We start from the raw sequence: 24926 nt of genomic DNA, 5'->3' as shown, positions 1-24926 counted from the left end.
TTATATAGCGCCAACATATTACGCAGCACTTTACAACTCACTAGCTGTCCCTCAAAAGGGCTAACAATCTAATGCTATAGTCTGTAGCGAGTGCCAATAATAGAAAGATCTAAATAACCCCCAAAAGAGTAGTTCAGGGAAACTTTTATCAAACTTATTTTCATCTAACATTACTGGTTGTATATTAGTGATCTGATATTTCCCCCATCCAAGAATATTGATTGTATATTGGTACTGATATTTCCCTTATCTAACGTTATCAATTGTATATTTTCAGAGCAGTTGGTAGTAAATACCAACATTTCCATTATTAAGGGTGGCTCTCTGTGACTTGGACTGGGAGACAATATTGTCCTTAAGAACACAGAACAGAAATCTGAATGTTTCAAGTCTCTTCTACAAAAGCATACTGAAAAAAATATTCCAATGGGTAATAAGTTTAAGAGGCTAAAATAAAACCTATGTGGCTCACAGGTGATGTTAAAAAATTCATAAGGAACAAGAAAAGGGCATTCCAAAAATATAAAATGAAGGATCACTTTTATCATTTGAAACCTATAAAGAATATAACAAAAGATGTAAAAATGAGATAAAATGTGCAAAACTTCAAAATGAAAGACAGATTGCAAAGGAAAGTAAGGTAAACCACCCAAAATTTTTTCAAATATATTAATAGCAAAAAGATCAGATACAAGCATGTAGGCCCCTTAAAGGACGTGGCAGGGTTGGTAACTGGGGATAAAGTCAAGGCAGATTTACTAAACCCTCTTTTTAGCTCTGTGTACACAAAGGAAATAGGCAGAGCTCAAGTCCAAATTCAAAATAGCAATGTCACTGCCTTAAATGAGTCACAATGGCTCAAAATTGATATGATAGAGAAATAGCTGGGAAAAATTAGGGTTGACAAAGCACCAGGACCTGATGGATTACATCCACGTGTCCTCCAAGAGCTGAGCTCAGGTATTTCAAAGCCATTATTTATAATTTTTAGAGATTCTTTAGTCACAGGCAAGGTACCGATGGATTGGCGTAAGGCCAATGTGGTTCCTATTTTCAAAAAGTGAGCAAAGTCATTACCAGGTAACTACAGACTGGTTAGTTTAACGTCCATAGTTGAAAAGGTCCTAGAGAGTTTGATAAAGAACCACATAGAGGAGTTTCTGCTTTATTAATAATATTGTAAGTGATAGTCAGCATGGCTTCAAGAAAGACAGAAGTTGTCAAACACATTTACTCTCTTTTTATGAGGAAGTAAGTAAACAGGTAGACAGTGGAGTAGCAGTTGATATAGTATACTTGGACTTTGCTAAAGCATTTGACACTACCCCACAGACGGTTAATATGCGAGTTCAATGGGTTTAGAAAAGTCAGTCTGTTAATGGATAGAGAACTGGCTTAAAGACCGCATCCAGAGAGTAGTAAATAATGATTCATACTCTGAATGGTCTAAGGTTTTAGTGGTGTACCCCAGGGTTCAGTGTTGGGACCTATACTGTTTAACATATTTATAAATGATATAGAGTTTGGGATTAAAAGTACCATGTCTGTGTTTGCAGATGACACCAAACTTTGTAATTGGAGAGAGTGCAGAGAAGGGCAACTAAACTAATAAAAGGAATGGAGGAGCTCAGCTATAAGGAGAGATTAGGTGAAATGAATCTATTCTCCCTTGAGAAGAGACGTTTAAAGGGGGATATGATCGTCCTGTATAAATATATAAATGGTCCATATAAGGAACTCTCTTCCCAGTTATTCACTTTGAGATCACTACAAAGAACAAGAGGGCACTCTTTGTGTCTGGAGGAAAAAAAGTTTAAGCTCCGGATAAGGAAGGGATTCTTCACTGTAAGGTCGGTGAAAATGTGGAATCGGCTCCCTCAGGAAGTAGTTTCAGCAAGTTCTATAAATTGCTTTAAGAAAAAGTTGGATGTTTTTCTAGAAGCACAGAATATAACTGGGGTTTAAGGCTTTAAAGTAAAAATGATAGTGACTGTTTATCCACAGATTGTCCAATTGCCTCATGGAATCAGGAAGGAATTTTTTTCCCCTTTTGAAGAAAATTGTACCAGGGTTTTTTTGCCTTCCTCTGGACCAACTATGTCTTATAGGGTTTTATACCTGGGATATGTTTATTTCGCTAGTGGTTGAACTTGATAGACTTATGTGTTTTTTCAACCTAACCTACTATGTAACTATATTGGTGATCTGATATTTCCAGCTTGTAATTCGTCTCCTGGTATTTTTGCAAACTGCAGCCTTGTGGCTAAAGTGAAGTAACATATGCTTTTGAGTTTCAGAAAATTTCACTTTCAAGTCTGTCTCCCACCTGGTCACAAAGCCAGGAGTTTCGGGTGCTTGTACATCTAACATTGCCTGGTACGAGTAAGACAAAGAAACTTTCAGAAATTCCCCACTAAACACAGGAATTCCAAAGGCAACAAGGAGCAGCAAAAGGTTGTTGTATACAGTGCCAGGGATCCAAAGGGGGCAACTTCTTAGCACGTTGCAACTCAGGCAAAGGATACCATGACCTATCCTGTAGAAAATGAAATGCCCTGTAAACAGCCTTGGCACGCGACTGGCGAAAAATCGGCGAAAGATCGGAGATCCCAGGTGGAAACTCCGCACATCCCAGTATGGCAGACAATAGAGATGGATAATCAACTACCTTTTGAGAGCAGAAAAACTGAGAGACTACTTTAAGAGTCGTCCCAATCAAAGGGTGTTGCATAATATAAGCTTTGACCGTATTTGGGGCCCATGCCAAAGTGTCAGTTGGGGTCAGTGAAAAAGCGTCTTCCAAGTTTATCCACAGTTTAGACCCACTGTTAGTACACCAGTCCAACAACCTATCCAAGGGGACCGCCTGTTGTTATTATATTGGGTCTGGAAATGCCATTGCCTTTGAAAGTCTCAAAATTTCAACTCCTATCTGAGGAGAGCCCGAAGACCATATAAGCCTTGTAAACTCCAACCTGAATTTACTCATAATATGCAAAGGAACATGTACCAGGAGTGCCTGTAACATATATAACACTCCAGGCATCACGTTCATCCTCACTATATTCCACCTCCCAAACCATAAAAAGGCTATTTGACGCAATTTCTGGAGGTCATTTCTAATACAGTTGAGGAGTGTCAAAAAGTTAAGTCAGGAGGTATCTGTGTACCTAGGTACTTAATAGAATTGGACGCCAAGCTAAAAAGGAAAAACGGTGTTAGAGCAAACTGAGTTTGTCTCGGGACAGTAGCATTCAGAGCCTCTGACTTCTGGAGATGAATTCGATAAATTTGCATATGTTCGAAGTTCTGCTAGCAGATTAGGAAGGGTCGTGACTGGTGAAGAGATATAAAATAACAGGTCGTCTGCATACGCTGCCACCTTGTGTTCAGAATGACCGACTTGGACTCCTTTTATGTTCCTATTAGAACAGACATGTCTTAAAAAGGGCTCCAAAGTTAAAATTAAAAACAATGGAGACAAGGAGCACCCCTGTCTTGTTCTATTTGTGATATTGAACGGTTGTGAGAGTTCCCCGTTTCTGCGCACTCTGGCTGTGGGGGTGGTGTATAAGGCTCCAATGCACTGTAAAAACCTCCCAGACAGCCACAAATATTCTAATGTAGTGAGAAGAAAAGACCAATCTACCCATTTGAATGCTTTCTCCGCATCTGTGGAGAGAAGCATAAATTGCAATTGCCAGCTATGAGCATAATCTATGATGTTAAGGGTATGGGTCATATTGTCCCTAGCCTCTCTCACTGGGAGAAAACCACTCTAATCAGGATGAATAAGTTTACTTAGTACTGGTGTCAGCCGACAAGCCAGTATGCTGGAGAATAATTTTAAATCCCATTTTAATAAAGAAATTGGGTAATATCTGGCACAAAGATTGGGCATCTTTATTGGGTTTCAGAAGTACATATATGTAGTATTCATTATAAATTTAGGCAATTGCTTCAGTAGCATGAGCAGCAGTACCTGAATAGTCTTTAATACTTGAGATATACATAGATATAATTTTGGAATTTATGGCATGGGCCAAGGCCTTTCCGTACTTATTTGCATGTTCATAGTAAAAATGCCTACATTTAGGCAGCTGAAATTTGGCTTTATGGATAGTGTTCTGCATTAATATATATTCTTATCTGCCTGTTTGCAATCTTCTTTACTATGTGCATTGAAGTGTGCACATGTGTGCATCAATTGCAATTTCTGCACTTGTTCAGATAAATAAACTTTAAAGGAAGGCAAGGTAATAGCAAATGAAAAATGTTAAAATTGTAATGAGAAAACTAGGGTAAGGAAAAATCTTCCAATGGGGTCACCAGATTTATTCTCACTTCCTTTTCTATCTCCAGGACAGAATTTGAAGGGAAGTAACAGACAGCAAATTAAAAAAATAATGTAACAGGGTTTTAACGTACTTTAAGTAAGTTGAACAAATGCACTGGTACATTTATACCTTTGTGATGTGAAGTTGTGAATATTCGCGCTATATTTTAAGCTTGATAGTACCAGTCAAGCTGTGTAGTTATTTACAGCTATGACTGGGGAAAGTGATAATTAGATGTGAATGGCAGATTTTTTTCAACTTGATAATTTTTTTAAGCTTGACAATTTATTGCTGTATACAGAAAAAGATGTATACAATATATCCATATTCAATGTATTGTGTGTCACAATATTTGAAAATTGTGAAAATGATGCGTACAAAAATAACCATTTAGGCAGATTTATACAAACTATATAAGGCTGTTGTTTCTAACAAGCAGTTATATGAGAAATGGTTCAATGTTGTGCTATAGTTGTTCTGAAATTTTATTTGACATAACTGTGGTGTCTGTGGCAGGGTCTGTTCCTTGCATTTATAGCCAAGTTATCCATAAGGTGAGCTTTCGGTCTTGTCTGTCTTTTAGATCCCCCCACAACTCTTGCTGGTTCCTCCTTTGGATGTCCTCATATCTACTATGTCCTGTAATTAATGGAGTTTAGCAGGAGCAGAGGTGCACGGACCCATGATTCCGACACTACTGGAGGTCCTGGTTTTACTGCAGACTTCAGTAGTTTTCACGATATCTGAGTGGAGCTTGATGGCTTGGCCAGCAGGAAAAAAACATACCTATTTTACTGGAATGCCTTTATTTAAAATCTCAACTATAGTCAAATAATCACTTTAAAATTAAATCATCTTGGAGCACCCGACCACCAGCACCTTTTTATGCATAATAAGCTTGTGACTGAGTCATCAAGATCAATTTCAGTGTTATCGCACGGTGTCTGAGCCACCTGAAAACTGTGTGACAGAGTGACAGTGAGCATGAATTATTCAGTGCTTTGAGCAATGGTGCTACCAGTTCTTTTTGTATTCCAAGCAGTGGAATTCCAACCAAGAATTACAGGTAAAAGCTAAGAAAAAGCAACTTTCTGCATCTCTGAGGGTGTTAAATTACTCTGTAATCCAGCTTTCAGGGCCTTTGCCACCCTACATAACTTTTAACATAACTTTACATAGCCACCACAGTAGGAGGGTAGGTAAATACTATAGCGTGTCACTTGATTACCAGCTCTGAGTCCCTGCGGGTTACTGACATCACATCCAAGATGGCGGCACACAGAAGTACTTTTAGAACTTTTGGACGTCTACAGTCTTTTACAGATACTTCTGCCTTACACTGAACCAGAGGTGGGTCTGCTGCCTCCATCCATTACACATTGCTCTTTCCAGCTACTGGGACCACCTGGATAAGTGAATCCAATTCTGACAATTACTCTTTATCACCTCTTGATGATTCCTAGTATTGGACTAATATATCATGGAATATCATATCCTGAGAACTTATTGGATTGTTTCTATATGGGGTAAAATTGGCAGTCTATTCATCCCGTGAGAAAGCCTAATGGTGAAATGCTTCAGGACTAGAGACATTTATAAACTTTCCTACAATTTCATCATTGCAATACATTTCATCATTTAGAATCATTACTCTGTCTTTGGCCTTTTTGGCCTCGATTATTTGAAACAACAAGGACTTTGCTGTTCTCAACTCCTTTAAATACTTATGGAAACTAAAAATAGCGTAACAGGTCAGAAAATTGAATTGTACATTGAAATAATCACAGGTGAAACTGGTTCAGTGCCAAGCCTCAACGTCCAAATAATTACACTGTATAGTGTAATTAAGAAGAGGAGGTAGAGAGAGGAGGAGAAAGGCTTTTTGTAGGCACAGAGAAATGGATAAGTATATTAAAAACAATTCATTTATTAATTACAGTATAGTCAAATAATGATATATTAATTATTACAAAAATAGACCATGATATAAAAGCATAACATTTTCAGTCATCCCACAAGTTGCCAGTAATTTGTCAAGGAGTAGGGATGCAGTTTACAAACTTGTGAGAGTAATCAGGCTCTCAGGGATGAGACTTGTTGGTTGACCCTGGTTACTCTCACAAGTATTTTTCCCATTGCTAGGTTTTGACTCAAATGACCACAAAACCCTAACCTTCCTGGGGGAAAGCAGTTATATATATTTTTTGGTATTGGGGAAGAATTGATGTAATAGGAACACCATGCCATTTCTTCAAGGTCTGCAAATCTATACATTTAGTTTGCTTGCTTACAATTGTGCAGATTAAATTTCCAGTAATTAGGGATTTTGTTTGAGAGAGGTTTTGGCGATTTTTACTAAATGTACCTATTTTATTAGGTTTTCATTTGTACTATTTGATTGGGATTGCTGGTGACAGTTGCTAACACACACAGTGGGCAATGTTAGGGAAAAAATGAGAATCCTTACCACCACATACATGATAACTTTCAAGGTTGCTGATATAAAAAGTATATCAACAAACTATTCCCATTGTTTTTGGTTGTTGGGGATGATACCTCCCTTACATCCACCAAACAATTGTATCTATTTTTTTGAACAATTTCCACAATCCCATTGGAGCTCATTTTAAAGTTTGCAGCAAAATATCCTCAACAAATGGCTTTGATGTTCATTGAACCTCACTGAACCAGTAGGAATTTGTCCATCATTACGCGTAATAACTTTCATCCTCTTTTTTCCAGCTGAAGTGCAGAGCGAAATAGAAAGAATATTTGAGTTGGCTCGTTCATTACAGCTCGTTATTCTAGATGCGGACACCATTAATCATCCGGCACAACTAATCAAGACTTCATTAGCACCGATAATTGTTCACGTCAAAGTGTCTTCGCCAAAGGTAAATGAGTATGGCACCTTGTATCATTTTAACGGATATAGCCATCTGTATGCGCTTCTCCTGTTATTTCCTTACTGATAATTTTTTTATAATCATTTTAATTCTGTATTTTTGCAATCATATTCTAGATTTACATTTTCAGCTTTTTTCAAGATATAACTTTCTGGTCTTACAGAATGCCTGCCAAACATTTTTACATCTACAGGTTACTGTACATTATTGTGATTGAGAGTTTTAGATCAGTGGTCGCCAACCGGTGGTCCAGTCTGTGAGACAATTTTGGTGGTCCGCGGCTCTGGCCGGTGCACCCTCGAGCGGGCTCAGGAGAAGGACCCAGCTGGGGGGATGCACTGACCAGAGCCACAGACCATGTCCCCAGTACAGTTCCCAGGCTCAGGGAAGTAGGCGGGCTGTGTCCCTAGACACAACCCACCCACTCTCCCATTGCAGGCTCAGATCTGCGATGGGAGAGTGGGTGGGGTTATGTCATAATGATGTCACTCTGGGGGAGGTTTCTCACCCTTTGAGTGACACCCAGCTCCCCACGCATGTGCGGTCAGGAGCTGGTGATAAAAAGGTTGGCGACCACTTTTTTAGATACAAATACTACAGTAAGCCTTGTGGTGTACCTAGAATATTTGACACCCAGAGTGGACAATTTTTTTATGTTTTATGGTCATAAAATTAATTACTTTATTAATGGCAGGAATAAAAACTCAGCTAGGGGAAATTTTGCAAACAGCCTGTGCAGTATACAGAGGGCCACATTGTGAAGATCAAGGAGTAGGACCAAGTGAGATGGGGCAGGAAGGATGCAGTAAGGGGTTTTAGAGGTTACATAAAAGACAGATTTTGGTGAAGGGTCCTGGGGGGTATTTAAAAAAACGAGCAATTTTTTTATATGTAAAGGCTCCTGAATCAACAGTCTGCAAAACTTAACCTAAATTCAGAGATGACCCTTGCAGTACTTCAATTACACCACAAGATGTTCCCAGTCCTCTAGGTTGAATATTAGCCAACATTCACAGTATAGTGATAAATAAATTACCAGTCTCTGCACTATCCACCAACCACTGGATATCTTTGAGAAAAAAGACATCTGTACGTTGTATGATCAGGACATTTGGAAAAGATAATTGTATAGACTAAGGCTGAGGGAAGGGGTTAGGAGGCATATGGGTAGGTTGGGAGGGCCACATGGGTTTTAATATATTATAATGTTTGAGTTTCAGGACGATTTGTGTGAAAGGGACCTTAAAGAAAGGCCCTGGCCATCCAGAATTTAAACATCCATAAAGAGATAAAACTTTGTATATCCTATACAAAACTAGCATTACATTTTTCCTTCTCTTTTTAGGTTTTGCAGCGGCTTATTAAATCTAGAGGAAAATCCCAAAGCAAACACCTAAATGTGCAGTTAGTAGCTGCTGACAAACTTGCACAGTGCCCACCAGTAAGTATTCTTATAATTTTGATTATTGGCAATATTCTGTTCTATTCCTGATCAAAAGGAATAACTTCCCCATCACAGTGCCATAAAAAGTTGTTTTTTTGCTATTTGGTTCTAAGCCATTTCCGATCTGTCCATTGAATCATTGAATACCAGTATTTCTCTTTTTGGTGAGCCAGTTGAAGAGCATTCATAACATCATACACCCCCTGTAACATTTATGGCCTTTTGCGGATTTCCAAAAATAAGACTAATAATCTGATTTATTATGCATTGCAGGTGGCCTTTTATGTTACAAATACATTTTTAGATTTAAAAAAACATGCATTGTTGAATGTATTTTGTCATAGTCCTCTGTTTGCTTTATGTAGGTAACAGGTAGGTTATTGTAAATGATGATGTTTATTAAATACATAAACACATAATAAAAGCATATATATTTTATGTTACAAGCAAACGTTTACAAAAGGCACCACATGCAAATGTACTGGAGGGATTTGCAGAATTTAAAATACTAGTGGTTTGGCACTCATGCATTCTTGATGCATGCAGATAAAGCACAGAAGTCTAGATGGTTTCATTTTAACCTCTCACTACTGATGCTCTCTAAAGACCTAACCTGAACCAGTTACGTTAGTTGTAAACTACTCATCTCCACTGTTATTTTATATTTTTAAAGCATCCTTAGTTCCTAAAAATTAAAGTTTAATTATAAATTGTATTCTCTCCCATTCAGAGCTCAAGTGTCAGAGTGAAGACAGATGATAGTAAATTTATCTCCAGCGTGTCAGTTATTAGGACAGAACTCAAGATAGGTGACCCTTCACGGCAATGTACACAGTGCATTGTGCACAGTCCTCCAGCATCCAAATATGTCAATATTACATTATTAGACACTGAAGTGTACTCAACACACAGAGAAATGAACGGTTGGTGGGGCTTAGCTCATAATTCAAGAAAATATTTGTGTATTTTTAGTGGAAATGTAATATCCGGTTTGTTTACCAGGAAATGTTTGATGTGATTTTGGATGAGAATCAACTGGAAGATGCCTGTGAGCACTTAGCGGAGTACCTAGAAGCATATTGGAGAGCTACCCATACCACGAGCAGTACTCCCATGACACCCCTTCTAGGAAGAAATCTAGGATCTACTGCGCTTACATCAATACAGGTACAGGGTTAGGCTCAGAAGCATTCATGTCAGTACTTTATGCCTAAATCTGGGCTACATGTTCTTTATTACAAGAACAGATGTACTAGAATTACTTGAATCTTGATGTCTTTTGTGTATTTCTTACAGGTCTGTGCCATTTTACCTTTGTGTTAAACTTGTTTCCTGTAATAAAGATGTACCAGGACTGCTCTGTGTACTTGTGCAGGGTAATTTTTCTAGTATAAACTCCACTTCAGTTTCCTGTATGTAACCTGTAGTTGGGGGGACTATTGAGTCCCACCCACCCAACAGCCCACCCACCCACAGCTTTCCTTTTCTGCACATAATATGTGCAGCATAGTAATTATACCACTGGTAATTTTACAAGAGAATATCAAGCTTTGCAACGTATTCTTGTGCACTTAAAGTGGGTTTATATAATTTTCTGCTATTGGGGGCTGTATTTCACTGTTGGTGTTTTATATTATCATCCTCATTCCTGCAATAGCTAAGCTTTTACTTGTACTATTACAAAAATATATAAAAATACTGTTAAAAATCTGCTGGCACAAAATGGCCTTTAGGGGCATTGTGAATTTTCTTGTAGGTACATCTTCATCTGAAATTCTACATCACAATGCTCTTTGCACTTTGATTTATCATTGTCTCCCTTCAATCTATTCAGAAGTTGCTTTTAATTAAAAAAAAAATATGAAACATTCAGGTTAAAATTGTTCATCTAAATACTGCACATACTATTACTGAAACATGCAACAGCACACACATACTCTTATACAAACCAGATCTTCAATTAATAGAATTTGCAGATTCCCATTGCAGGCTACGTGTAGGACAGTGGTTTATTATACGTTGGCGATGAGTCTTTTCTAAGTTTTTCAGTATTAAATTACCACTATAGTTTGTTCTGTTGACATCCATGCAGAGCTCTTGATATTGCTTTTGTTACCGAGTGATTTTACCTGCTATGTTGCTATCTATCCCATGAAGAAACAGTTCTATCCGCGTAATGCATGGGGAATATAATTTGGATAGTTTATCATCAACCGTATCACATGTGATGGTGACCACATTATGCCTATATGTTGGCATTTTTATGAAATTGTATGTCTTGTAAATATGTTTGCAATGTTTGAATAAAAATTGGCATTTTTAAGCATACTTATGCCAAGAATTTCCTGCTTGTCCCTCTTAGATAGTTATGAAGACTATCTTTAAAATTGAAAGTCTACTTTGCTTCATTATTTACTTGTATTTATATAGCACAGACATTTTACAGGGTGTTTTATAAAGTCCAATGTCATGTCAATAGCGGTCTATCAAAGAGGCTAAAAATCTAATGTCCCTACCATAGTCATATGTTATTACCACTTTTAAGGGGAAGGCAATTAACTTACCTGCATGTTTTTGTGATGTGGAGGGAAACCAGAGTGTCCAGGATACCCACGCCAATGGGGAAAACGTACAAACTCCTTGCAGATGTTGTCCTGGCCAAGATTTGAACCTAGGACCTAGTGCTCCAAAGGCAAAAATGCTAACCTCTGAGCAAACTGTGCTGCCCTTAACATGTTAATTCTTCTGTGTTTTGTAGGGTCAGCGCATGAGGCACACAAACCATTCGACCGAAAATTCCCCCATCGAAAGACGAAGTTTAATGACTTCGGATGAAAACTACCACAGTGAAAGAGCTCGGAAAAGCAGAAACCGCTTGTCTTCCAGTTCCCAGCATAGTCGCGACCATTATCCTCTTGTGGAAGAAGAATACTCTGATTCCTACCAGGACACTTATAAACCTCACCGAAACCGCGGCTCTCCTGGAGGATATAGCCATGATTCGAGGCACAGGCTTTGAGCTTTTCTTTCCTTTTTCTTTATTTTTTTCCTTTGGAACTTGACAAAATGTATTTGGTTGCTGACCAATTTGCTGTCCAGCAAACAAACCAATGAATTGTTTGCTGAGGCTTAGCAGGCCTGACAGTCAACAAAAAGGTCACTTGACTTGCAGAACCATGAGGTAGATAGAAAATACAGACCACTTTATTTTGCCAGCTGTAGGAGTGTCACTCGATGCTGTATCACAGGCAAAATACCATATTCATATACGTATATACGTGTAGGTAGAGATTTATTGTGCCCTATCCACAGGTCTTTTACTTTGACATTACTATTAGAGCAGTATGTGTTTACATGGAGTATTGCACACATCCATTTGTAACCTAGGGCATCAGTTCTCTGCCTTAATTCTCAAAGCTCAGGGCAGTGGGACGCTTGTTGGGTCTCCTCACATGAGAAGACAAAGCCCTTCTTAGTACAAGAAAGACTGCCAGAGAGACCAAATCACAAACACAGCACCTTCTGATAGCCTTGCAAGTGTACCAACCTATCATGACAGCTTACCAATACGCTTATCTGTGGTGGCACACAGAAGACTTACCAGGTTTGTCAAAACTACTAGTTCACTTTAGGCCCATAAGTGTTGGTGTCCTCAACATAGGAAATAGCCTACTATTAACATAAACAAGGCAAAATTTCAGTTTTAAACACTGAAAAACACTTTTAACAAGTTGTCTTTAGACCCAAAAGACAGTTTGTAGTCATAAACAAGTGACTACAGAGTAGCCCAGTACCATTTCACTGAATTAAAAAAAAAAAACACATCATAGTACATTAAGAATGCTGTTTGGAATAAAAAGATTAATTATCTACTATTCTTCTTGAAGACCTACATTTAACATATTTTTACTGAATAAGTGAGGGATCATTTGACATTAGATCCTAAAATCTTACTATGGTTTTACAACATAGAGATAGGGGAATAAGAAAGTCTTCTCGCTTGAGCAAAAAAATCATATACCACATTGCTGGAATGCCTGTCAATGTGGTTACTTTGCAAAATTGTAGCCTTATTTCCTTAAAGAACTACTTTTTTAGGTCATATGAACAGCATTTTTCAACCAGGGTTCTGTGGAACCTTAGCGCTCCTCCAGAGGTTGGCAGGGGTTCCTTGAACTATGGATAATTGACCTTCCATTTGCTGGTGTCTGCATAGTTCCTAAACCCACCCCACGTGGCAGAGCCAGCAGCATGACACCAGAGATCTCCATAGTATTTGGTGGGTGACCACCACTTTAAGGAGACCATTCTTTCACATTATTATCAACGTAAGGGTAATTTTTTTTCCACTAATATACCCAATACATTTTATTTATGTTTTTATTAGACATTTCATGAGACCTCAAAATTTTTATTGGGTTAATCTAGGATTACGTGATTAAGAAAGGCTTTCCTTGTGTATCAAAAGTCCAAATCTTAGATGACAATATCAGTGTGTACCAGCCAATGTTATCACAATCAACTTTTTGCATAACTGATATTACTTTCTCAACACAGCTGCTCCTACTATTCGACAACAAAAGAGACAAGTCACATAGGTAGACCTGTCGGAGTAGCTAGCCAATTCATAATAACCCCATGTCTATTGGTTCTCATAGTCACCATTGATGTAAGTCCTAAGCTGTAGGTAGGCCTGCACTAGCTAGATACTGCCACAATGACAAGTCTTCATTAAATGCCAATGCAGCCTAACAGTATCCATGTAAGGACACTCTGCAAGCGCAAACTGCCTTGGTGTCTTGATAATCTAAATGGGGAACTTGTGCTTTAGGCTACACCTCAAAGCACGTATAGGTACAATTTCCTTCACTGGGAAATTCCAAATGAACAGTTCCAGTTGGAACCAATATATAAACCAATTCCTGTTGGAATTTGGGTAAATTGACTGGAAAGTCTACTTGAGCATGTTGCATTCACTTTAAAATAATAACCAGGACAGGAATATGGGTGGGGGGGTATAAAAAAAGGATGTTTATTAAAAAAAACTATACATTTATTTTTACTATATAGTATAAATGCAGATTTCATAATTCTATGCTAAAAAAAAAGAGGGTGTTAAAATCTGAAGTAACTTTTACAACACACAGGAAGATGTCATTTTAAATATTCAAAAAACATTTCACAAATGCTCATGTTTGTATTTTCTGTGTGTGTCTCGATGAGGTTCCCTACCTCAGTAGCTTAGGATCAGTATTCAGGTATCCAGTAAACGGGCCTCTTCGTGGGGCAATGAGCATGTTGGTCAGTGCAATAACCTATAGCAGCCGGTCAGAATGAATGTCTCACTGATATGACAGTCAACTGAAATCTGATTAGCTGCTTCGCCTCTTTGTGCTGCTTTACAGAATTGGTGAATGGGTGAATTCTACCAAGGTGGACAGTGACCTGGTGATTAATGCACTGGCTTCTTATATCTTGCAAGGATTCCAAAAGCCAACTTGAGAGCCAAACCTTCTGGCTTGATACCTCCCCCGTATGGGGTCCCCACTCCTTCTAAATTCGACCTAGTTAAAGCCCCACGTGCAAGGACTGCCTTAGGAGGGCAGAGTTGAACCCTGGGTGCAGAAATCTGGGTTGTTAGATAAAAGAAGCTAGTGAGTAATTTACCCGTCCTTAAAATGTGGATAATTGTCCTTCCATTTGCTGGTGTACCCAAAATTGGGTGGACTGAACCCCCCAGGAAAGCTTTTGTATATAATGGTAAACATGTTAGCAAAAAATTAATACTAAAAAACATCAACTTGTTTTTTATACTCATGAGTTATATTGTATATAGATAAACAGTGATGGTGCACCTGGTCAGAGGTATCAATGTATACCAGCACGGGGAGTTCAGAGCCTTGAAGCTCCAGAGCCCCAGCTTGGAGGCCACCAGTTTGCTGGTTGATAAGGATTCCTCAGCTTGGATTCAGACTGAAGCATTTTTGGGCAGAAGAACAAAATAATGAGAAACGGCATTTATGTGCTGGTTCTGAAAATGTATGTTTATAATTCCTAAGTGCAAAAAATAGCATGTCTTTTTTGTGAATGTGTAATATACTGTATCTTCCGGAAGGATTAAAAGTCAGGAACGCACCAAGAATAAATATTAAAATTAGCCAGGCATAATGGGATGCTGAATAATTAGCATAGGTAGCATAGGCTGCAGGGCAGTAGAGTGTCACATTTAATTACGACTAGGTCCAATATAACACTGGCCATAAACATACAGTAAACAGGTATAAAAATGTCGGATAAGAACTCGGATTGATCAGATTCCAAGTTCCGATCCAAAGACAGATTAGTTCAAATAAACTCTGTCCAGAATCTGACTACCACTAATTGTTATGGACAACACAGTTCTTTTCCTCTGTATGATAGGTCTGCATTGTACAGATATGGAAGCACCTAACTTAAGAAAAGTAGTCACTAGGAGCATAGGCCCAACATATTGGACTGGTTGCCGTAGCCAGGCATTTCATTTCTAATGTCCTCCTACAATTTTGTATTGCATTATGGGGTCGCTCATCACCTAATGCATAGTTAATGGGGCCAGATAATCAGCCACTTAGGCCTCACGTCTTGCATTGCCTTGGCTGTAACTATTTAAATGAGCACTTTGCAGTTAACTCAAAGCGGAACATTAACATTTCTACTGAATCTCTTAACCACTGAACCTAAAATTTAAATTACCCCACACTAATCCCTAACACCAAAGTAATATTCACTTTATAATTCCCTACCTAAAGCTTATCAGCACTTCTACCAGCACTGGCACCCTTGAAAAAATGAATCCAATCCATGCCATCCTTATAACAAACCCTTGACCATTCACAAAGCGGATAAATTGTCTGGGTGTGGTATTTCATGTTGTGCTACAAAGGCCCATTGCTGTATATTTATAGTATAGTAATATAATATCAGTCATTAGCAGATGGTCATTAGTAATCCAATATAATAGATCATTAATGACCTCCTGAACGATGATGAGGTTTACCAGTACAAGGTGTTGAGTGTTACCTAGGGTGACCATGAACAATAATTTGGGGTGGTCTGTAGTGATTCCAAACACTTTATTTGTAATTCCAAAAACCTTTGACCTCTTATCAGCATTCAACAGCTGTAAGGACACTACAACACTCATACAATTTTATCTACCTCCCATTCAAGAGAGGGATAAGTTACATTTACCAAAATTACCAATATATAATGCAACCAGTATTTCATGGGTACAGAAGAGCAAAAAATTATCAATAAACTTGAAAAGCAATTTTTTGTAAGAACGAATGTAACATATTTCACTACCATTATGTTTGTGGCATAGGAATTGCATTTTAAAACTGAGCAGTCTCCTTTATGCAAAGGGAGCGGCCATTTTTTTGAGGGGATTTTTGAAGACTACAGCCAACTCATGCAGGCTTCACAACCTCACAATGGACCTCATGATTAAACTTTTTCTGAAGCAGGCACTCTTTTTGTTACATTTATTAATTTTTATGTAGAATTTCATTCTCCTTGATATGAAAAGGAGACATGTAATTAAAAATCTGCTGTGGACAAGGATTCTTTTTTTCCACATGCTTTAAATCCCAAAGGCCACTAGTTCCTAGGAAATTACTAGTAAATTTTTTGGCTGTACATTGGTTCAGTCTACAAAAATACTTACTTTTTTATTGTAGTATGCCTCTATGAGAGATATACTTTTCAATCACAAAAATCACAGCTGTAGACTTATTCAGTAAACTAGTGCAAGTCGAGATGAAAATATGAAAAGTGCAGAGAATGCTAGCAACCAATAAAATTACAATTTCCTGCAGTAGGGTTTGATAAGCAATGGAGTTTGATTGGTTGCTTTGAGTTTCTCACTTTACACATTAGTTTTTTTGCATGCTTATTTTTTAATAATATAATTATTAGCCTAGAAAAGTATTTGACATAGAGCCCAATACCAGATTTGAAGCAATAAAAGGGTAATTTTTTTTAACAAGATTTGTTTTTTTGTGTTTTGTTGCTTTTTAATTGTATTATGTATTATTCTGACTGCACAAATCAAAGCACTGTAGCAGCCAATCAGATTTTTGTTTTCATTTGTCAAGAATCTAGAAGAAATGAGACTAGTTACTATGAAATTTTATAATGTGTGATATATTTGTCATGGTAGATTTTCTTTTTTTTATTGGAGACTGTGTGGTGCACAGAAAAATATTCACATCTCTCCAATGTCAGAAAGAGTAAATGTCATTTAATTGGATAGCATTGGTGCAAGGAGAAAAAAATGACAAACTTCTAGGGCAGCAAACCATCCTTTTTCGAAGGAGAGAGTCATTTTAAAACTTCATATTGGGGCATTTCCAAAAATAGACCCTGATCGTAAATATATTTACCTCGTCATCCCCTTAATTTACGCACCCATTCTCACCCATATCTATCTGCTCACCCACATTAGGAGTCCTGCCATACCTATAGACATTTTGTTCCGCATTTGTGACCTAGATGCATGCAATACCATGCAATGATGGCTCATGTTGATGCATGTATTTTGACATGCAATTATGTGCATTTAGGTGAGCTTTTACTGTTCTTTTTTTGTGCATTTTTAAACATACAGTATTTGTACATAGTACATGTATTGTTATGTGTTATTTAAAATATGGGAAGAACACTGAAGAATTGTGATTGTCCATGGTATCGATGCCCTAACAATGCACAGAATAATTAATAGGGTTTTGAGCTTTTACAATTAAAGCGCAACTGCAGGCTAGCAAAATACTAAAATATAAATGCCCTATACATGTATGAAGGCAATATGGTTTGTTTATTCTAGGAGGGCTTTTATAGAAAGAGGTGCTAATCTAAAACACAGCACCAATGAATTCATCCTTGCCTACCCATGTGGTGACAACCGGTTCCACCACGCCATTCCCCTCTGGTCATGTCTATCTCATCCAAGTACAACGCAAGATCAGCAGTGACTACTGGTCTGGTGTTGTGATGCCCATGGCCTGCTAAACATCCAGGGTAGAAGCAAAGAAAAGTCTAGTTTTCACAAGCAATGTGGCCTGTAAAAGTTGGGGAGCCAGATTTTATCCAACTGGAGTTCAGCTTTATTTCATGGGCCTGCTTTAAGTTAATGCTCCACTTCCAGCAGGATTCATTCATCTTTCCTTGCATTCCTTTGCTTTCTAAGTCCAGTTCTTTCTAAGACCAGTCATGTGCTAGCTCCATGTCACTATAGTTGGAGCTTACACATGGCTAATGCTCCAGTTGTCATGTGACAGCATTGGACTCCCAAAGCAAGGACTTTTCGATGGGCCTGATTTTATAAAATTATCCAAGACTGAAGAGGATAGAGTATCATAGGAGTTCCTGGCTGATCCAGCAAGCCTGGCACAGATTTCTAAAAATCATTTACTATTAGATGACAAAAATTTTTGATACTGTACAAGATCTATTGCAGCTTTGCTGAATCACCCAGGTTCTTCAATAAAAGTCTTGCTTTATCAACGGCGGAGAGGTATAATAAATCAGGTCTAATGTGAGATGGGAAGAGAGGCACATGCTCCTTCTTACCTAAATGTACCAGGGATTTTCTTTCCTCCCAATGGCTGAACATCGAAGTGGGAAGTAAAGGCAGGATGAATATGTACTGTTGGGGAATTGGCACTAAATAGATCTTGTTGCCCTGCCCTGCATGGGCAAATTACAGATTCCCTTTGATGCACATTAGCACACTAAAGTGCTATATGTCCTAAATTTGAAATGTGAACTAAGCTGTATGACATTTCAACATTTTCCTGTATAAAATAGGGCGGGGGCTGTGAATATATTAGAAAGATGCATGCTCCTAGAGGTTAATACATTGGTTCTGTGCATTATTTTTAGCAGTCGACCTCGAGTAAATTACAAACTGCAAGTCTCAGAATGCCCAGGCTAGGCTGTAGTTTCCTAAAAACAAGAGGGTCCATTGTTGCCTTTCCTTGATTGACGGCATAAATTTTCCTCCAATGAAGGTGCCTACCCATCACACACGGCTGACCTCTCTGACTCCATCTCTAACCGTGCACTTTCCACATGCAATAGTAACTTTTGGGCACATGTAAACCTGAATTGTTTTCTGGTGAATAGACCAAATAATGTATTGTATAGAACTAGAATATAAATATATAAATATATATTTTGCCAAAACTAGGAAATATTTGAAAGAGAACAAATAAAGCACATTTGTATTAATTAGCACAAGGTAACTAGTTTACAAAAAAAATATTATGATTGTCAAGTATGGCAGCTGTGTTTTTAATATTGATATGATTTAAAAATAGTCAAAAAAACAAATCTGTACGTTGTTAGAGCCGGTAAAGGACGTCTTCATTAAGCGTTTCATGCAATGGTCATTTGTGACAATTAATGGCAGTTTGTGAATATTAATTTTATAGATGCGTACATTTCATTTGAAGCTCTAGATACCTAAAATGCAGTTTTTTATGTACAAAGAAAATGAAGATCCATAGGGATTACAGTATGATGTATAAAAAAGAAAAAAGAAAAACAAGATTGTAATATAGGGGACTGGACACCTAAACACGCAATAGCCCTCAATGATGTGGCAAAGAAGTCATTTTGAAGGTTAGAAATCTTTAGAATGTGCAGAAAACATTTTTAATGAAGTCAAAAATGATGTGCAACATTACTCCTAGCAACTGAACAGAATTAATATTTTACGGATCTGAATACAGTAAACTGAAATCTTTGTCATTGCTATGGGTCACAGCCCTACACATCCTCCCAACTGATCTCTTTGCTAATATAATAAGTAAATAGGACTCAATTACTAGACTGGTGACATCCTTAAGATCTTCTAGGACTATTGGTACAGATAATCTGAGAGTTTTCATTTTACCTTAATTTCCTCAAAAAATCATGAGATTTTTTGAAGTACAGTGGAAACATGAGAGTAAGCTTTTGGTGCAATTGGCTTTGGTATTTCAGTTATGGAAGCTTTTGTTACAAAAAATTGCCCCTTAGTAGTCTCATTATTTTAGTATTTATTTCATTTGATTTAACAGAAAAAAATCAGAAATAAAAAAGTGAAACAAAAATTCATGGCAACAGTAAGGGCTTGTTCAACCTAAGGTTTTTTAAAACAGTTTTAAAAAATGCCCAAAAACGCTTGCAAAATTGCATTTACCATATAAGAAAATTGGTCTGTTTATTATCCTTCGATTAATAGATGGCAGGAGGTGGCAGCATTTCCATGCGGTTTTCTGGATGATCAATGTGATTTGCCACCTTTGCTACCTCCATAGACTTTAATAAATGTTTAAAATGCCTGCAAAGGATTTTACATGTATTTGCAACAGGGCTTTAAAAAGAAAACGCCTAAAAACCTACTGTATAGGCAGTTGCTAATGGTTGCAAAAACCAGATGATTTTGTTTGAAAAAGATCCTGTCTGCCTAGCTGTGAATGGTAGTTGTCCAGGACTGGTAACACCCCTTTTTTTTTTAGATCTGAATAAACACAGAACAATCAAATAAACAAAGAAGAAAAGGTTTAATAACACAAATACAAACCACTATAAAATAAAAAATACAAAACATATATATATTTTTACAAATAATACAACCAATAATACATATTTTTCAAGATAATAAAAATGTAAAACATAAATATTAGTTTTTTTTTTACAAAAATACAATCAATACATATTTAATAATATCAATAATTTCATATTTTTTAAGATAAAAAAAATATTTACTTTTCTTAAATAGTACAAGAAATAATAAACATGTCACAAATTAAAAAAAACATAAATAATGTTTTTTTTACAAATAATACAATGAATAATAAATATTTTACAAAAATAAAAAAATTACAAAACAAATGAAATAAAAGCGAACTATCTTAAATATAGTCTACTAACCTCTATGAAAAACTTTTAATTTTCAGGATAAAATTGTCCCTCTCATGCCTACAAAACATATTGTGCAATTTGTCAATAAACAAATTATCTCAATATTCTGAATGTAGATAATTTTTTTTTGTTTGGAAAAAAATAAGCATTTGACAAGCCTAAAAGATTTGGGAGCATATGATACACAATTTTTAAACAAATTGTCCCTCAATTTGACAATATATATATATATATTTATTTATACATACATTGTATATATATAAATTCTAATTTATTTTAAAAGAAAGTAGAAATTGCAAAACTTTTGATCAAATGGAAATGATATGAAGAGTACAAGTGTAAGGTACCAATAAAACATACTTTTGAGAACAAAAAACAGAAATTCTGAATAAATTAAACTTTGTATGCTGGTCTCACTGATGTCACTGGCTCTTATTATAAATGTTGCACTGTATAGAATGGCGGTCTTGCTTACAAAATGACTTTCTTTACTGTGTGTTGGGGACGGGAACACTTTAGTAAGAGCACATATGTAGATTGTGTTTGAACAGTGGTTTATGTGTATTTTAAAAAGAGTTTATGATAAAGGAATTTTAAGAATGGCTGAGCAAATATAACACCGACATTCTCTAAATAATCTTAAATAATTCTTGAAGTGGTAGCAATTAACATAATAAAAAAAAACATGTTGGAAGTATTTACAACTTTGTTATAAAAACAAGTATACCCAAAGCCGATCATTTGAAGTTAGACTGTGGAAAAAAACAAATTTTTGCCTTTACGAAACCAAAACAGTCATAAAAAAAATTGTATATTTTTTCTTTTTTCGTTTTGCTGACTAACCCTTTCTACTTTTATCTATGGATATGTGTAGCATTTGACAAGGCATGCTGGGTAAAAAAAAATGACTATGCAAAGACGTACAGTGTTGCATGCTCTGCTCTCCCTTGCTTTAGTGGCTTACAGAGATAAAAAAAAATTGGTGTTATTTTTGTGAAAAAAAGGAACATTTAACAAAGCAAATGCAGACTGCATGCTTTCAGCATCCTAATTCCTCTGGACTTGTTTTATGGAATTTAGAAGTGTAAAAAAAAAATTAACTGCATTAACATTTTTTCTATAATAAAAAAAAATCTTGTAAAGGTATGTGTGGTGTGTCTTCTTTGCTTTAAATGGAAACATACACAGGACGTTCAGTGAACTAAAAAAAAAAAAAATGACACTTTTACTTCATTTACTTCAGCAGAGCTCGCAATCCTTCCTCACCTGGCTTACATTTGGTCCCACACCGTCCTGAAATGCCTGACATTGGCAATAGTAAAGGCTTGTTCAGACCCGACATGCCTGGAGAGGATACACTTTCATCAGTAAGGCTGGGTGATCCAGCAAGCCTGGAAAAGATCTGGTCAAGGATTCAAAACATTTGCTAGCAATGACTTTGAAGAAATCCATTCCAGGTTTGCTGCATCACCCTGTTTCACTGATGAAAGTGTATTCACTCCAGCCGTGAAGACTTTAATAAATCAGGCCCTATGAGAGGCGTGCCAGACTAATATTTAGGTTCATTGTTTGTAGCATGTATGCAAAAGTTAATGCATTGTGATGGTGGTGGGGTATAGGTGACCCCTTTTCAGCAGGGATTAAACAATATGCTTAGTCAGTTTAGAGTGATGAAAATTTGAAATCTCTTTTGCTTTGTAGCTGTCTGTGTCTCCGATGGGGTTGTAGACTCTCCCTCTATGTCCTGGTGATTATGGTGTTTTAATTTTCAGTGGGAACAGCTATTCCAGTGACAGGGAACTAATTCCAATATTCCTCCTGAAGAAGCTCAATACACTATTTTAGAAGTTAAATGCTAATTTGATGTTCTTCTCTCTATCATTTTTGGACTTCTATGGGTATGTGACTGCGGTAGGGGTGTTAAATAATTGTCTTTAGGGACCTATATATGCTGGTTTATAACAGTAATAGCCATTTTAGTGCATTGAAACAAATAAAAAGTGTTCATGTTGTAATTGCTGTCTCAAGGCAGTGAGATGATTATGACCACTTGACATGAATGGGTAAGCTTGTCAAGACCTGGACAACACAGTTCAGCACTCTTTGCTGTTTAGTTTATTCTAAGTCACCATTTCATGCAGTTGTGTTTCCCCTTTGTGCTAAAATCACGAAAATTGTAAAAGCTGAGTAGTCAATTTGAAATTTTCAGTACAATTTTACACCAAAGAAAAAAAGAGTGCCACAGCGAAATTTGTGCTGCCATTCTGCAGCAAGCTGAGGTGGCATCATTTTGGCAGAATGGGTTCAAGAAAGCACCACAGTGACCCAACGATATTGTAAAGAAGTTCTGACAAAGCTGAGAGAATGTCAGGAAAAGATGGCAGAAATGTGGGGAAATGGTTTAATTTTTTATCAGGACGACGCTTCTTCTCACACAGCACTTTTTGTGACCGACAAACACATTACTACGCTAGGACATCCTCCATATTCATCAGATTTGGCACCTTGGGCCTTTTTTTTTCATAAATTGAAATCAGGGATTAAAGGAACATACTTTGGGCCTGATTTATTAAAGCTCTCCAAGGCTGTAGAGGATACACTTTTATCAGTAAAGCTGGGTGATCCAGTAAACCTGGAATAGATCTGGTCCAGAATTCAAGGCAAATACCCAATGACTTTTAAGAAATCCATTCCAGGTTTACTGGATTACCCAGCTTCACTGATGAAAGTGTATCCTCTCCAGCCTTGGAAAGATTTATTAAATCAGACCCCTGAGTCAATGGATGCAGTAACAAAAAAAAACATTTTGAAACAGGTGACAGAATCTTATCTGCTCCACGCCATCCACCAGTAAAAAACAAGATGGCATTGGTGCTTCATTGTGAGAATATTGAAGAAGACAAGTCAAGTATATCTTGTAGTGTGTAGCAAAACCTGTCCTTAGGGGTATGTGGAAGATGCAATAGCTTTCCATCTGATTGTCTGGTTGTCTAATGATTCAGCAGTATGAGCCAAAAAGTTAAATACACTTGTTTGAGGTGCTGAAGCCAGTGGGGTAAATATTTCAGCCATAAAACTAAAAAGAGAGGAAACATGGAGGCAAGTAATCACAGCCTACATATTTCTCTCAATTACAGGCAGCCTTACATACCAACAGTTATTCTATTAATGGAAAAAAGCAAAGAAAATCTCAGGCTGAGCTAATCGTCCACTCATCACCTAGTTTGTTCAGATGCCCAAATGTAATTCAACCCTTTTCCGGTTAGCCGATGGTGTCCGGGCTTCACCCACCCCCTGTCCTGGAATCACAGAAGAAAGCTGCAACATTTAGGGTATGTTCATATTGGTGATACTTTGCTACAGCATTTACAACTCCATGCCAAATGCTAAGCACCTGGGGACAGCAAAGGACAATACCCGCTAGGCTTTTCAGACATTTGCAAAGCCCTGTGCAGGCCCTTGCAAGAGGCTGCGGAAACCTAACAAAGCACTGCTTGCAAACACTTAAAGACGCTTGCATAATGAAGTGACAAATGATTTCAGTCTAAGTCTTTAAAGGTGCCAGGGGCCAGCAGGTCACTCCTCAACATTGCATGTAGTACATGTGTAAAAAAAAAATCTGGCAACCCCTCAAATAAAGGATTAAAAGAAAAGGCTGTATACCATGTAATGTTTCTTTTGTCAAATAACTCCCTGGCTCCTGGTGGCTTTTTGTTTCTTCTCTAAACCAGCGGTCAGTGGGGAACATTTTGGTGGTGCCTGGCTCTGTCCCCCATATGGACACTTTTGTTGTCCTGTGCTACTGTAAATCCACCTTGGAACCTTGGAAAGTCCGCCTTGAAGGTGAAGATGTTGGTGCTCATCCCTGCATTGATGACAGGTCCTAAACAGGAAGTGAAGAAAAATCTCCCCACTAAATTTAAAAAATAATCTATCCTGAGGTTCCTGCACATGTCCCTCCTTAATTTTACTGGAATTTTGAATGCCAGAAAGTTCTGGTATGAAAATCCAGATTTTCCTTGATTAACAACCCAATTATCAAGTTGACAATAGTAAGATCGCCAGCAAAGTGCCATTATTTCTGCAGGCTGTTGACTGTGTCCCATTAAAAAAAGTGGAGATTAGCTGACATGATCGTCCCTCACTTTTATAAATAATTGCCAGTTCATGAATAATTCTCCTATTGTGTAATATTTTCCCTTTCCTTAGATTGTAAGCTCTTCAGGGCAGGGTTTTCTCCTTGTCCTGTGTCATTGTCTGTATTTGTCTGTCATTTACAACCCCTATTTA

General features: G+C 37.3%; 1 protein-coding gene across 1 annotated transcript in view; it reads left to right on the top strand.

Annotated features, from left to right (window-relative positions):
• CACNB4 (calcium voltage-gated channel auxiliary subunit beta 4) overlaps positions 1–21778 on the top strand; it is a gene marked incomplete in the record, with an annotated part of 90788 nt that extends 69010 nt beyond the window's left edge. The window contains 4 exon segments of the mRNA XM_072418151.1: positions 7080–7231; positions 8589–8684; positions 9690–9854; positions 11446–21778. Coding sequence (XP_072274252.1) covers positions 7080–7231; positions 8589–8684; positions 9690–9854; positions 11446–11706 — 674 coding nt within the window.
• Positions 21779–24926: the final 3148 nt, after the last annotated feature.

This window comes from Pyxicephalus adspersus, chromosome 7 (assembly GCF_032062135.1).
Source record: "Pyxicephalus adspersus chromosome 7, UCB_Pads_2.0, whole genome shotgun sequence".
NCBI classification, from domain to species: domain Eukaryota; kingdom Metazoa; phylum Chordata; class Amphibia; order Anura; family Pyxicephalidae; genus Pyxicephalus; species Pyxicephalus adspersus.
Note: the sequence above shows the minus strand (reverse complement) of the source record. Positions and strands in the feature narration are given on the sequence as shown.